At 39.8% G+C, this 15,229-nt stretch overlaps 1 protein-coding gene across 1 annotated transcript; it reads left to right on the forward strand.

Annotated features, from left to right (window-relative positions):
- Positions 1-1,967: 1,967 nt before the first annotated feature.
- On the forward strand, positions 1,968-13,256 carry LOC309326943 (vomeronasal type-2 receptor 26-like; the record flags this gene model as incomplete). Its single annotated transcript, XM_081835971.1, has 7 exons — positions 1,968-2,110; positions 2,928-3,219; positions 4,558-5,406; positions 7,522-7,536; positions 7,632-7,853; positions 11,757-11,883; positions 12,355-13,256. The coding sequence occupies 7 exons, from the start codon at positions 1,968-1,970 to the stop codon at positions 13,254-13,256; spliced, it is 2,550 nt and encodes an 849-aa protein (XP_081692097.1).
- Positions 13,257-15,229: the final 1,973 nt, after the last annotated feature.

Below are 15,229 nucleotides of genomic sequence, written 5' to 3' on the forward strand. Positions count from 1 at the left end.
ACAGGGCATACCTATGATTAAGTGCTAGCAAAACTTCAAAACCATAAACCTGAAGCTTTAAACTATGATGAGGTTTCCCACCATCACAATTTCCCTTGCAGAGTCTCAACTCTGTGATAAGAAAAAAACAACGAATTAATAAGTGAGAATTACAACATTATATACAGCAAAAGGAGGAAATATCCACATACCTGGTCTGAAACAGTAAACTGTCCATTAGTCATTCATTAGAGCAGCTTTTCAACTTAACTTACTGCTTACTGTAGCCTATTTTATTCTCAATGTGGATCATTAAAGCTAGGGTGATCACATGGGGATTTCTCTTACATCTCTTAAGATTCAGCTGTGTGAAAACTGTGATATTTGATTTCACTGCCATGACCAAGGATAGACTTGGCTTCCTGGAGCTTCAGGGCACCAGTGCTGTCCACTCACCAGCACAGAGGCAAATGTCTAAAGAGCATGTGGGCAACTCACAGCCCTGGTGGGTCTGGTGAATGTTACCCACAGCTGCTGATCTTCCTGCCTCTGCAAAATTTTGTGTTGTGATTCTAGTGGGGAGAACAGACACAGGAAGTGCCATCCTGCTCATTTATATCACACTAGCCCAAAAGCTGCTGGGGGGAAGTGGGAAGCATAATTTACATAAGCAGGAGGGGGTGCACGGAAGGGTCTAGTCACATGCTGCCTTGTATGTGCAAATTGCACTCTTACTAACCAGGTGTGTGTGTGTGTTGGAATCTAGACAATAGCATGGCATATAAAAGACAAACACACAGACAACAGTGAGGTGGGGAATGCAGGTGGACAGAAGGGATTTTCATGAACAGAAGGGATTTTGAGCACTGTAGAAAGGATCTGCATATATGTTAAGATGATTACAATGAAACAACCTAGTGCTATACTAGAGCTTAGCACAAGGAGCCCAACTTCAACCAGGTAGAGGTTAGAGGAGGAGAGCTTCAGTAATGATGGGATTTCACAGAAGAACTGATTGACAGCAATAGAGCAGAAGGTTCTCCCAATATGTAACATGGAACATAAAAGACAAATAATCCACACAATCACTACCATGCATATACAGGCTCCTTTGCACATAATTGACACATATTGAAATAAGTTGCAAATAGCAACCTAGTGATCATATGCCACTAGGAGGCCAAATATGAAGTTCCAAATAACACAAAATTGAAATTGTTTCAAGTTCCACGGTGGCATTTTTTGTGTAGCTGCTTTAGGTTATAACTGGTCATGTATTCCTCTTTTTTCTTCGGGAGCTCACCCCGTCGCGGGGATTCGAACCGCTGACCTTCTGATCAGCAAGTCCTAGGCTCTGTGGTTTAACCCACAGCGCCACCCACAACCCACTGACTGGTCATGTATTCCTTGGGTCATCTGAGAGTCTTCCAAATTCACCATTGTCCATGCTATCTGGGGATAATTCCACACCACATCCTAGTGTTGTACCTGACTCCATAAACAAAAATTATGAGATTACAACTAATAAATAAGTTTTCTTCAGCTGCTCTGCTCTCTATGAGCAGAACGCACTGGGGACCTAATTATGAACCCTGCAATTATCTAAAATTATCTAAAATTATGGCAATATTCTTCCTTGCCAAAGATGGCATGTATTTTCAGTGGCCACTCTCATAAAAAGCAATCATGATGAAAACAGGTATGAAACGTGCCTTTGTTTTTCAGACTGCAGGGTGGCAGACTGCTGGGAGTTTTATAGGATGCAAAGTGTCACCATTAACCAGTAGAATGTAGAGACATTGTGACTGTGTGCTCTAAATAGCAGAACATTGTATACTAAAGAAGTAGGTTGGAGCAGTGGATTTTGTTACAGAAGAAAGAGATTCACACCTACAGTTGTAATGCTGATCTTGTTGGTGTGCCTATTGATCGTATGGTTGGTGTTTCTTCCCCTAACTGATTGCAAGGCACTTCCCTTTACTTGCAACATGAGAGATGCCCTCCAGATCCCACATGAGTATTATCAGCAAGGTCACCTCATCATTGGCAGTATATTTTCACAATTCTTCTCCTTTTTTGACACTATATCCTTCGAGCGACACCCCAATTTAATGTTTATTGAAGATGTCCTGTAAGGAAATTATCATTTTACTCCCAAAAATGTTCATGGTCACACTCTAACAATCACAGGTAGATAACAGAAAGACAGTGTTATATCTAGGTTTGGTCATACTCAGATAAGAATCACTGGAATCAATGCATTTGAGAAACTTTAGTACATTAATTCCAGTGGGTCTACTGTGAATATAGGCAGTTGTTTAGGAGTCTGCCATTTCGCTATAGATTTCTAAATATCCACCTGACCTCCTTATCAGCAATACTCTGTTATATATCATATACTCTTCACCTTTTTGTTTTTGCTTCCAGGGATATTTCAAGAATATATGAAATGGCACAAAATTATTATTAGTTCTTTCCATTTCTGGATTTCCTACAACTCTTTATTTCAGGATTTATTTCATTGCCTTCTCTACATTCTGATTTTAAAATATGAACACGGAGGCAGAACTGATTGAAGGATGCTTTGACACAATTCCACCTTCACAAAAGGTTGACAAGCTCTGTCTTGCAGGGCATTGAACTACATAACCCTCTGAGTCCCTTCCGTCTCTACAATTCTATGAGTCTAACTGTGCTCCTTTTATCAGCCAAACAAAGCATCTTGCAATACTAAAAAATAATTTAAAACAATTAACTCACCACAATATTTTTGCTTACATTTTTCATGATTTTGAAGCTGTGTGTGTAGATTGATTCTAAAGCTTTATACTCTACTGATGTGCATGCCAGAAAGCAGATGCCTGTGGAAGAACAATGTGAACATGGCAAGCAGTTCATGATATCTGGAACATTATTGTGATGTGATGTGGCCTATGCTTTCTTTACAGTGTAGTGACAAAATATTACCAGCATGTCCTAGCCTTGGTGTTTGCAGTGAAGGAGATTAATGAGGATCCCAAGATCTTACCAAATGTTACATTAGGATTACACATCTATGACAGCTACTTCAATGAAAAGATGACCTACCAGACTACACTGAACCTTCTTTTCAAATTGAAAGAAATGGTACCCAACTACCAGTGTGATACAAAGAAGAATATAATAGCTGTCATTGGGGGACTTGACTCTGACACCTCCCTTTGCATGGCTACCATCTTAAGCCCCTATAAGATTCCTCAGGTATGTTTGTGAGGCATGGAGATGCTTGTAAAGGAACGCTGAGTGTGTGTGTGAGAGAATGTACTTATTGTTGTATATCTTGCCTGATAAGACGGTTCTTTGAATTTAAGGCCATTAAACTTGTTCCAGTGCTCTTTTTGTGGTAAACTGTAAGAGAAAGGGGCAGACACAAAGTAGGCTATATTAGAAATTTCTATCTCACCGACAAAGTCTCTCCTGAATCACTATTTAGAAGTTAGAAGTTAACAATCAGCATGATTTTCTCACTATGTAAGCTGCAGGAAAAATGCCGAAAGCACAGGTGCCTCTTTTACATCACCTTCATAAACCTAATGAAGGCCTTTGGCCTTGGCAGCCAAAAGGGACTCTGCACACTGCTCAACAAGATAGGCTTCCCATCTAAGCTTCACAAGAAGATTGGGTCCTTCCATCACCAGCAATTTCTTAATCGATTCTGAACTGAACAAGCATAGTGGCAAGTTAGCCACGACTCACCTCCCCAAAAGGGTATGGGAGAATGTGATTCTAACTACCAATATCAAGATGAAGGTCTACCAGGATTGTGTGTTGTTTTATAAAAGTGAGTTGTGGGCAATTTACAACTACCAGGAGCAATGCTTCAATGCCTTCTACATGTGCTGCATCAGGGACACTTTGGGCATCACATGGCAGGACAGAGTCTCAAACAAACAAACCAATGAAAACAGCTCTCCCAAACCTTGCAGAAGGAGTTGTTGTAAAGGTTTGACATGTTCTCAAGCCCTATCTGGGTAGGAACAGGCTTACTGTTCTAATTGATTTTAATACTGTATTTTCACAATGTTGTAATTTACCCGGGACCTTACAGTGAAGAGAGGATAAGAATACCAATCAGTGAATGATTGTCCTGTGTGCCTACCCACAAGGAGTCGCGAATCCTATATGTTTTTCACAGTGGTGTATTGACTTAGCTCAAGAAACGCCTTCTCATCATTTCTACTTTTCACATCCTAGAATTCGGACAGAGACATTGCTGCCTTTACAAAATACTTTGGGGACTGCTTGAAGGATGAGTTAGAGTGTCATGTCCAGTGTTTGCCCTAGAACTATGGAATGGAATGGAACCAATCATTTTCAGGATCCTCAGCACTGCAAGATGCAGAGTCTGCTATTAATAGTCATAATATTTTAGAATACCATGAAGCAATGTAGACAAATCAGTTTCAAAACCCTTAAAAATGAGAGAAATTGATGTGGGAGAGAAAAACAATAATATTTCTCCAGAAAGCAGCCTCTCAGAAAGCACACTACACTTCTAATCTGTTTTCAGCAATATGTTTTTCTTTTCTTTTCTTGTAGGTCTCTTATTTCTTATTTGGTCCTTCTCAGAGTATGAAAACCCAGTTCCCTTTCATCTACCGTGTGGTTCCCAATGAGGAGTATCAGTACCATTTGATTATCCAATTACTTCTGCATTTCCAGTGGACATGGGTTGGGATTGTTACATCGGACAATGATAAAGGAGAGAATTTTGTGCAGACCTTGGTTCCAAAGCTTTCCCAGAATGGCCTTTGTTTGGCTTTCACCGACATAATGCCATCTCCGACAGACTTTTCCAACTTGCTTAATGAGTACCATACATCAGGGGATATAGCCGGCTTTGTTAAAGATCACAAAGCAAAAGCAGTTATTGTATTTGCAGAAACTGCAGCTATATTTCGTTTTATATTCTTGCTGTATCAAATACAAACAGTAAATATGGTAGAGACATCTTTAGGAAGAGTATGGATCTTGACAGCTGAGTGGGACTTCCCAGCACTACAGTTTAACAGAAACTGGAGTATAGAAGTCTTTCAAGGAGCCTTGTCTTTTGCTGTTCACACCAATCAGATAGAGAAATTTCAATATTTCCTTCAGCCTTTAAATCCTTACTCACTCAGTGGAGACAGTTTTATCAAGGACTTTTGGCAGCAGGCTTTTGACTGCTTACTTCCAGATTCCCAGGAGTCTGAAGAGAGCAATGGAACTTGCACCGGTCAGGAAAAGCTGGAGAGCCTTCCAGGACCATTTTTTCAAATGAGCATGACTCCCCAAAGCTACAGTATATACAACGCTGCCTACGTGTTAGCCCATGCTTTACATGCAATGTATGTATTAAATCTCAAGCACAAAGCAGTGGCAGCACTTCCAAACTCACAACCATGGCAGGTAATTTTTAATTAAGCAAAGCATTTTGACAATCATGAGAAAATGTGTAATACATGGCTGGCCTGAGGCAGACAACTCTGGTGGTTGAATCCTATGGGGCCGCAGTTCTGCGAGCTCCACACCCACTTTTACCACTGCTGCAAGACCCCAGTAAGTGAGGCTTTGTTGGGCAATGGGGTTGGGTGCCACATGCTTGTTTTGCGTCAGATGGCAAAATGAGATGGGCTGACCCTAGCTAATATATATTTATTTCATCCAAAACACCATTACCTTGTGGCTTAGAGGGGGAAGTAGATTGCTGGGTTTCAATCTCTTCCATAGCAATACATTTATTTGAATTTTATATACCGCCCCTCAGTGTGCTTCTCAGAATAAAACACAAGATAAAAACAGAAGTAAATAAATAATACAAAAATAATGAAACAATAACCGCAGTCCTTCCCACAAATATATTTAAAAGCCTTTGGAGTATCCATCAGCCCAATGCCTAGTTGAATGGGAACGTTTTCGCCTGGCGTCTATATATAGAGAGAGAGAGAGAGAAAGAGAAGTCATTAGATGAACCTCCCTGGGAAGAGCATTTCACAAATAGGAAGCCACTACAGAAAAGGCCCATTTTCATGTTGTCTCCCTCCGGATCTCTCGTGGTGGAGAAGGCACATGAATAAGTGCCTCATATTATGAATGCATGTCCCAGGGTGGTTTATATGGGGAGAGGCAGTCCTCGAGGTAGTACAGTCCTGAGCCATTTAAGTCTTTATAAGTCAGCACTTTGACTTGGGCCTAGAAGACAAGTGGCAGCCAGCGAAGTCAGGTCAGGATTGGTGTCATATGCTCAAAGAGTCTTGCCCCTGTGAGCAAGCTGGTTGCTGAATTCTGCACCAGTGGAAGCTTCCACACCATCTTCAGAGGCAGCCCTATATTTAATGTGTTGCAGTAATCTAGCCTAGAGGTTACCAGAGCATAGACAACAAAAGTTAGGCTGGGCCACAAGCTGAAGCTGATGGAAGGCACTCTGCACCACCGAGGCCACCTGAGCCTCACTCAAGTGACAGCAGAGGATACAGAAATACCTCCAAGCTATGTACCTGATCCTTCAGAAGGAATATAACCCCATCAAGAGCAGGCAGCCTCCCAGCCAGCTGCCTTTATGTTTAAATACTGTGTTAACCACAGCACCAAACACCTAGCTTTTATTTCCCAGTTTTCCCCCAGATAGATATGTGGTTGGAATGGCTAAGTGTCAGAATTCCTTGTTGTGAAGCTGATCCCTACAGAAAGCAGGGTTAAGTTGCTACCTAGCCGCTACCTATCAGCTAAGTTGCTACCTATCAGCTTTGAGCATGTTGGATTGGTTGTGTGACTGAGTTCCTTGTGGGGAACTCAAACATACAGCCAATCTCTGCAGAAAGCAGGTTCAACATCACAGCTGATCAGCTGATAGACAATAACTGTAAACCTCAACTGATCAGCAGTGTTTTAAAGTACCACACGAGGCTCTTTGGAAGCCCTGAATGGTGCTTTGTAGTCCTAACAATCAATACCTGCTGTCAGTGTGATGTCGGCTGATTGACAGGTGTTCATTCCCAGCAACCTGCTAAAATTGGCCCACAACTGACAAAGGAGATAAGGATGAGGCTTTCTAATCAGATTCAGTTTCCTTCCTGCTCCAAGCTTACCTGATACCAGGGTGGGATGGTGGGGGAAGAAAGAGCAGATGGCAGAGTGGGGTTTCTCACTGGCAGGTCAAGCTTATAGTTAGACAGAACAATCTTACCCAGGAAAGTATGTCCCCTTTCTGTTCCTTCTACCCCAAAATCAGTGTAAGAGGTGCCTAGCACAAAGGTTGTGGATAAATTCATGTGCTGTTCAAATTACATCTATTTTTGTTAAAAGGAAAATAAATTCTATGTAGTGTTTTTTTTTATTTCCAAGAAGTGAATGGAGGACAGAAAAATGAGGCAGCTGCCCCCATTTCCTGAGTTAATGGAGAAGCCTCCAAATCAGTTCAGACTGAATCAAACTACATTGCAAAGCACTGATTCACGTCTCAACTAAATCTTCTCATTGGCACATACTTTTGATTGTAACTATTGTTAATTTGTCTTGTATTAGAAAAGTGGACTACAGGTATGACCCCCCAAAAATTGAATGATGTAAAAATATTTTTATGGTTGTCTCTTATTTATTTAGTTTTTTAAATGATTTTACCTCTTCAAATTTAGCTTCATCATTTCTTGAGGAGCATCTCTTTTAATAACAGCATTGGAGATCAGATGTCTCTGAATGAAAAAGGTGAATTAGAAAGTGGATTTGATATTATAAACTGGATTACTTTCCCAAATCGATCTTTCATGAAGGTGAAAGTAGGGAGGATGGGTCCATGGGGAGGCAGACAGTTCACCATTAACGAAGAGATCATCACATGGCACAAAGTGTTTAACCAGGTATGGTCTGACATTTGGTTTCAGGTACAAAATATCAGTGAATATTCTAGTATGAATCCTCAATGTATTTATTTATTTGCCAGATTTATATCCAATCATCTAGGTCTTTAAGGTGGTTTACAAATATATTTGAAAATACTAACTTATGGGAAATTTTCACTTTAAAACATATGGAAACACTCATTCACAGTTCATTCACCTGAGAGATTTCCAAATAATTAATTTTAACAATTTAAAGTAGATCTCTGTGGAGAGTACAGAGCACCTGTCTTCAACCCAGCATAGGAAATGTTGTGAACTATTGGTATGTAATAAAGTAATATTTTGCAAACTGTTATGTCCTTTATTCAAACACTGTGTTGAAGCCTAGTGGAGTAATGTAGGACATGGAATCAATGAAGTTTTGGCTTGTTCCTCTTAGAGAACATGCTTACCATATGAGGTTAGTGGGCCAAACTGAGTATGATGTTAATGGTTAGAATGCAATTAATGCACATATTCTTTAAAATGTAAATAGAGAACATACATGTCCTGAAGAGCAATGGGGCAGGAGGTTCAGCACAGAGTGAGGGTCATTATCAGTCCAGAGCACCACTCCTAGTTTGATCTGGCTATTTCTGATTAATTTGCAATGTTAAAAAGCCCAAGGAACACATTTAAACACATTTTCTCTTAAAATGAAAAAAAAGGAAAATGTATTTCTTTAAGCTATTCATTTATAACACATATTTTAGTCTTTAGGGATTTTTAAAGATGTGAACTGCATTGAAATATTTATTAAGCTAGAAATAACTAGAAGGGGAATATATAGAATAGTTCGTGTTTCATTTGTCCCTTGTCATATAAGTCACTAGCCTTCTATACGGCCTCAATGGAGCAAACATTAGGACAGTGAAACTTTGTGTAATGTGCAGAAGGACTTCCGGGTTGGCGCCTCTGGCAAAGGTGGAATTCCTCTGATCGGGAGGAATTTGCTCCGTGGAAATCAGGGTCTGGCTGCCACGGCGAAGGCGGAGACCCACTAAAAATCACAGGCGGGAGAAGCCTGTGAACGTGGGATTTGGCTGGCACCTTTTGCGCCTCCCCTACTCGCGGGGAGACCCAGTTTCGGGGATCCGGAGCGACGTGGGGTGAGCGGTGCGGTGCTTTGAATTGACTGCTTCTTTCACGGAGTGAAGCCGCACTGCTGTTGCCGGAGAGCACTGACTTTTTCCTGTGGACAATTTGATCCTAAACAACTACCCGTGAGTAGAAAGGAAAATTGGATTTTTAAACATCTTAATTTGGCACCGAAATGGGGAGGTTTCAAACAGGAAGTCCGCCTTCCCCTTTTGTAAATAGATTGAAGCAAAGAGCTTGCAAGCTAAAGTCTTGGAAAGTCCTCTGTAAAGGATTAAACTTCCATCGGCTAAAATCATTAAACCCCCCTTGGAAGCAGGAGAAGAGGGGGGGGGAATTTTGGATCGCGTAAGCCTGCAGGAGAGAGTGAAGAAAGTTAAATTACCACCGCTCTGAACCTGGAAATGGGCTGCTAGTAAGACTGACTGTGAATAAAACGTTTGTTGACAGCTAGTTAAATAAGAGAAATACATTGTTTCCATTGTCTCCTTCTGCGTTTAAAAAGGAGTAAAAGTAACTGAAAATTGAAACTAATTTTATTGCTTGAACTGTGCTTAAAAGGATTGATACAAATAGAAATTGTTTCCCTCTAGAGGGAGCCTTTGAAATTGTTACAAGTGATGAGCTGGTGGAATCTCCAGCTGCAAGATAAAAAACCGTGAGAACCAGGGATTGACCTTGGATCGGTTAAGAATGTCGACAGAAGAAGCCTTAGTGATTGCATTATGTAAGATAAGTGATTCATTGGAACAGCTCCACAAGAAGACGGATCTGATGACTATCAAAATTGATAACTTAGGACAAAAAGTGACTAATTTGGGACAAAAAGTGAACATCTATACAGAAACTATTCAGGAATCGATACAGGAATCTACTTTGACATGGCAAACTGGGGAGAAGACGAGGGAGAAAGTTGTTGTTGTTGAACCTAAAGTAATACAAGTGGAGAGGGAGAGAGCCCCAGCCTTACAGAGGCAATCTGATGACTATAAGTTGTTGCCTTCTATGATTGAATTCAGAGAAAGTCAGATTTTGAGGATTGGAGCCCTGCTTGGACTGGAGAAGGAAAGTTGGATAGATCACCTCATGCAGGCATTTACTGACCTTTGGGACCTGGACCTGGGTCAGGAGGAGATTGGAGCTGTGGGGACTTTCAGATTTGGAGGGATTTTGAAACACGTCCTGAAATATCTTTTGGATTTTAGTTTTAACTACGGAGATTTGGCTGACCTGTCAAGAAGGAATAAAAACATTGCTAGGTCGGAGCTTCCCCAAGATCTACTCTTCAGTATCAAAGGAATGAAATTAAGAACAAGATCAGCAGAAGACAAAGTAAAGTGCGTGTATAAACATAAAGAAGATCTGCAGAAGGGACTTGGAAAAGAGTTAAGCGCCTCGGACAGAAGATCACCAGGTTGATGGACTATATGGAATTGACGGAAATGACTGGCAGAATCCGAGACCAGGGAGAAGAGATGGTGGAAGAAGATTGGAAAAAAATTAAACTTTATTTATAGAAGTACTGTAAAATTAATGAGTGTCAGAAAAATGTTGGAATGAAATTATATGGCTTTAGTAGAAATGTTATAAGGAGTTAAGCATAAATAAGTATTATAGTATTAATGGAAAATAAGGCTAAAATAAGTTAAGATAATTATATGACAGAAAATAGAGAAAGATGGAAAGGAATTGCTGAAACAATTAATAGAAGTGGAATACAAAAAGGGAGGTGAGAGGAGGTCGATGAAACAAGGGAATGGAAGATAAGGCATTGAAATGGTATGATGTATGTTTTTAAATTGTTTTTGCTCTGTTTTGTTTAGTCTAATGTGTTAATGTTGCGTTGTGTATTGTTTATATATTGTATTGTATTGTTTTTTCTTTCTTTTGCTTCTTTTTTTCTTTTCTCTTTCTTCTTTTTTGTAAGGTTTAAAAGTAATAAATAATGTTTTTTTAAAAAAAGAAACTTTGTGTAATGTGCATTGTAGAAGAGCACATCTCTTGACCCAGAAATGATGAACTTATTTTGCATCGAACCTGTATCCTCTCTTATGCCATTACTTTCAATGTGATTGATCCATGGAGATAAGAATATACAACAGGTGTGCACCAGTCACAAGATTATCTAGTATCTGTATTTTGCAGATACAGCCTCTTCACCATGGAAAAAAGTTATTGCTTCACTGAATCCCATAGGGGAAGGGGTGGTGGTCAAAAGAGGTCATTGATCCTCATGAAAGAGTTGGGTGGTGAAAATGTCATGGCCCAGTAAAAACCCTGCTATTCCAAGAATCATTGGTGTGGGTGGGCTTCTTCCTACCCCCAAGGAGTTTTGGGAATACAGCTACTTTTTGCTGGGATAGATCTCTCTATGAGGAAGAGCCATAGCTTATCGGTAGATCATCTGTTTTGTACGCAGGCAGAAGACAAGACTGAACTAGATGGATCAAAGTATCTATCAGTAAATGGCAGATTCCTATGATTCTTTCCTATGTTCCCCCTTGCAAAGAGATAATGATGGTGGTTGAAAACAAATACAAAATACAGTATATCCATGTGAAAAACAACGCAGCCCTTGCTTTAGAAATGTGGCAATTTTTATGCAACCTAGTACCAGAGTGACTCAGACCATTAGAGCATTCATGATCCAGCTCAATACACCCTCAATTTGGGCATGAGAAAAACTCAGACCAATCCTATTTGCCTTGTAATCTAGATAGCACACAACCAATTGATGCACACCCTCAGTATACTAGCCCTTTCCTTCATTGCATTTCTGAATAGACACCACCTTCTTCTGTGTGTAATAACGTGTGTCATCCAGGGTTTGTGAGAAAAAAGAAGGAGGGGGAGCCATTCTGTTGCTACGATTGTGACCCATGTGCAGAAGGGAAGATTTCTAATCCAAAAGGCAAGCGTCAACCATGTTATCCCCCCTCATCACCAGTGGGTCAGTTACGTTTGTGTGGATTTATTTTATTTTTTAATCATTTTTATTGAGTTTTTTCTCTTACAACAATATCTGCAATCATTACATTACATTCAAGTTTCACTTTCCCCCTTTCCCTACTGACATCCCTCAACTTCCATCCCTGGTTTATTACCTCTCATATTACAATCTGCTGTTTGTGTGGATTTAGATGATAAAGCTTGCAGTGTTAAACCTTATATTTAGATATGGGAATTTTGTAGGCATATGTACACGTAGAAGTCTCTTTCTGTATGATTGTGAACATTGCTTTTCCAGTATTCTGTATAGTTCAGATATCTACCCATGTGCTAGTTTCATTGACTGAGTTGTGATCATGCCTTTTCCTCTACATATATGGGCAATTGTGCTAGTTTCATTGAATTGATTTGTGATTGTATGTTTTGTCCCCAGAGATGGACAAATGTATAAAATGCCCAGAAGATCAGTATCCAAATGAAGAACAAGATGGATGTCTCCCCAAGATGTCACACTTTCTGTCCTATGATGAAAATTTGAGCATCACTTTAGCTTTCATGGCATTTTCATTTTCTGTGATTACTGCTTTGGTGCTTAAAATATTCATTAAATACAAGGAAACTCCCCTTGTTAAAGCCAACAATCGTGGTCTCACATACACTCTGCTCATTGCCCTTTTGCTTTGCTTCCTCTGCTCCTTGTTGTTCTTTGGAAGGCCGCAGAAAGTAACCTGCCTCCTAAGGCAAACAGCTTTTGGCATCATTTTCACTGTGGCTGTTTCTTCTGTGCTGGCAAAAACCATCACAGTGGTTTTAGCATTCATCGCCACAAAACCAGGATCCAGGATAAGGAACTGGGTGGGGAAAAGACTGGCAGCTTCTATTGTTTTCTCCTGTTCCTTCATTCAAGGAGCTCTTTGTACTGTGTGGCTCTGTACTGCTCCCCCATTCCCACATTTGGACATGGACACTTTGACTAAAGAAATTGTGGTTGAATGTAATGAAGGGTCTGTCCCTATGTTTTATTCTGTTCTTGGGTACCTGGGGTTTCTGGCTCTTGTCAGCTTTGTTGTGGCTTTTCTTGCTAGGGCATTGCCCAGCACTTTCAATGAAGCCAAGTTCATCACTTTCAGCATGTTGATGTTTTGCAGTGTGTGGATCTCCTTTGTGCCAACTTACCTGAGCACAAAGGGAAAATACATGGTGGCTGTGGAGATCTTCTCCATTTTAGCATCTAGTGCTGGATTATTGGGCTGTATCTTTTTTCCTAAATGTTATATAATTGTCATGAAGCCTGAACTGAACAGCAAGAAGTACTTAGGAAGGAGAATGAAGTAGAAGTTAGTAGCTTGGGTCATATATTTCTTCTGAGATACTCATGTGAGTTCTTTACTGGTTTGGAATTCTAAGCTGAAATCTTTCCTTCATTGAGCTTTAAAAACAGATGATCAGTGCTCAAGGATTTAGGAATTCATTTACAGATGTTGTTTGGTCTCCACTTTTGGAGTGTAGAAATAAATAGACGCTCTCAGAGGTACAGCTATCTTACATCAGCCCATAGTACACCACAACTTTCTTTTTCTTTTGGAATGGATTTTTGTTTGTTTCCTCCCTGACTAGACAAAGGTAATGGCCAGTTCAGTAATTCAATAACTTCTGTTTCCAAAATGCAAAATGCAAATTCCAAAAATTCATACATGTAATTGGCTCATTCATTCTGTTAGCCACATATGAGAGACTACTTGGGCCAACCTGGATCCGACATTAAATAATATGAATGCTGCGGAAAATTATAGGCTTTATTTTCACTTATGAAATGTCAATATTTATATGTTTAAATTAGGGTTGGTGGAATATTCTTATTGTTACTATCAGCTGAATTGGTTTTGGTCATTTTCTATTGATGATCAGCAGGTTTCAAAATAACCTTTTTTTGTTAGGAGAGTTATGGAGGATCTTAATACAACACATTTTAATGAACTAACTGTCCTTATAGAATAGTAATGAAGTTGGGGTATATTAATTAATCCCACAGGGACTAAAACAAATAATTCAGTGCTTTGAATGAATGCAGAACATATTTGAGGTTGTAGAAAATAATGTTGGAGCCTCACCACTCTTGAGGGAGCTAGGAGACCAAATACAGTGGTACCTCGGATTAAGAACTTCATTCGTTCTGGAGGTCTGTTCTTAACCTGAAACTGTTCTTAACCTGAGGTACCACTTTAGCTAATGTGGCCTCCCACTGCTGCCGCACTGCCGCGCAATTTCTGTTCTCATCCTGAAGCAAAGTTCTTAACCCGAGGTACTTTTTATGGGTTTGTGGCATCTGTAACCTGAAGCGTCTGTAACCCGAGATACCACTGTATCATCAAAATGAACTAAAATAGCCTAATAATACATTAATGTTTGACTCTATTAAGGAAATCTGAAGTGGTCCATGTGTGTTTGTCCTCATTCTTCCTTCATGCATATAAAGGTGACATGGAATGGATTTAGAAATATTTTTTAAAGTTATTGATTTTAAATAGGTTTCCATTTTCCTTCCCCTATGTTTGCATACACATTATAAGAAAGAAATTTGATGAGAGTCAATGTAATTTAAATGAAATTTAAATGAATAAATTTAAATGAAAAAGTATTAAACCCCTGATGAAATCTGTGAATGTCAGCTGTTAGTGGATTTGATATCCCGCTTTATCACTACCCAAAGGAGTCTCAAAGCGGCTAACATTCTCCTTTCCCTTCCTCCCCCACAACAAACACTCTGTGAGGTGAGTGGGGCTGAGAGACTTCAAAGAAGTGTGACTAGCCCAAGGTCACCCAGCAGCTGCATGTGGAGGAGAGGGAAGGGGAACCCGGTTCACCAGATTACGAGACTACCGCTCTTAAGCACTATACCACACTGGGTCATGTTACGATGTCAATCACATGTTTTGTGACAGAAGCATTCCTGACATTTACTGGAATATCGTCCCTTTAGTTAGTGACTATAACTCATCATACCCAGAAATTACATAACATTTTACAAAGAAGCAGAGATACAAATAATGAAAAGATTTTCACACTTTTTTGCATATATTATGTCATCATTTAACAGAATTTGAATAAAATATATCGCATTGTCTTATATGAATATAAGAATATTTAAAAGCATAGTTCTGACTTCAGGAGGGGAGATGGAGTGAGATGGTACATAAAGGAGAAAGAAACCAGAACAAAGGAGGGAGGGAACTGAAGCAGAATAAATCCCCACCAGCATTCAACCCATGGAATTGAATGAACTTTTAAACTAGTCATACAAATAATTG

This window comes from Podarcis erhardii, assembly GCF_964252035.2.
Source record: "Podarcis erhardii genome assembly, chromosome: 13".
NCBI classification, from domain to species: domain Eukaryota; kingdom Metazoa; phylum Chordata; class Lepidosauria; order Squamata; family Lacertidae; genus Podarcis; species Podarcis erhardii.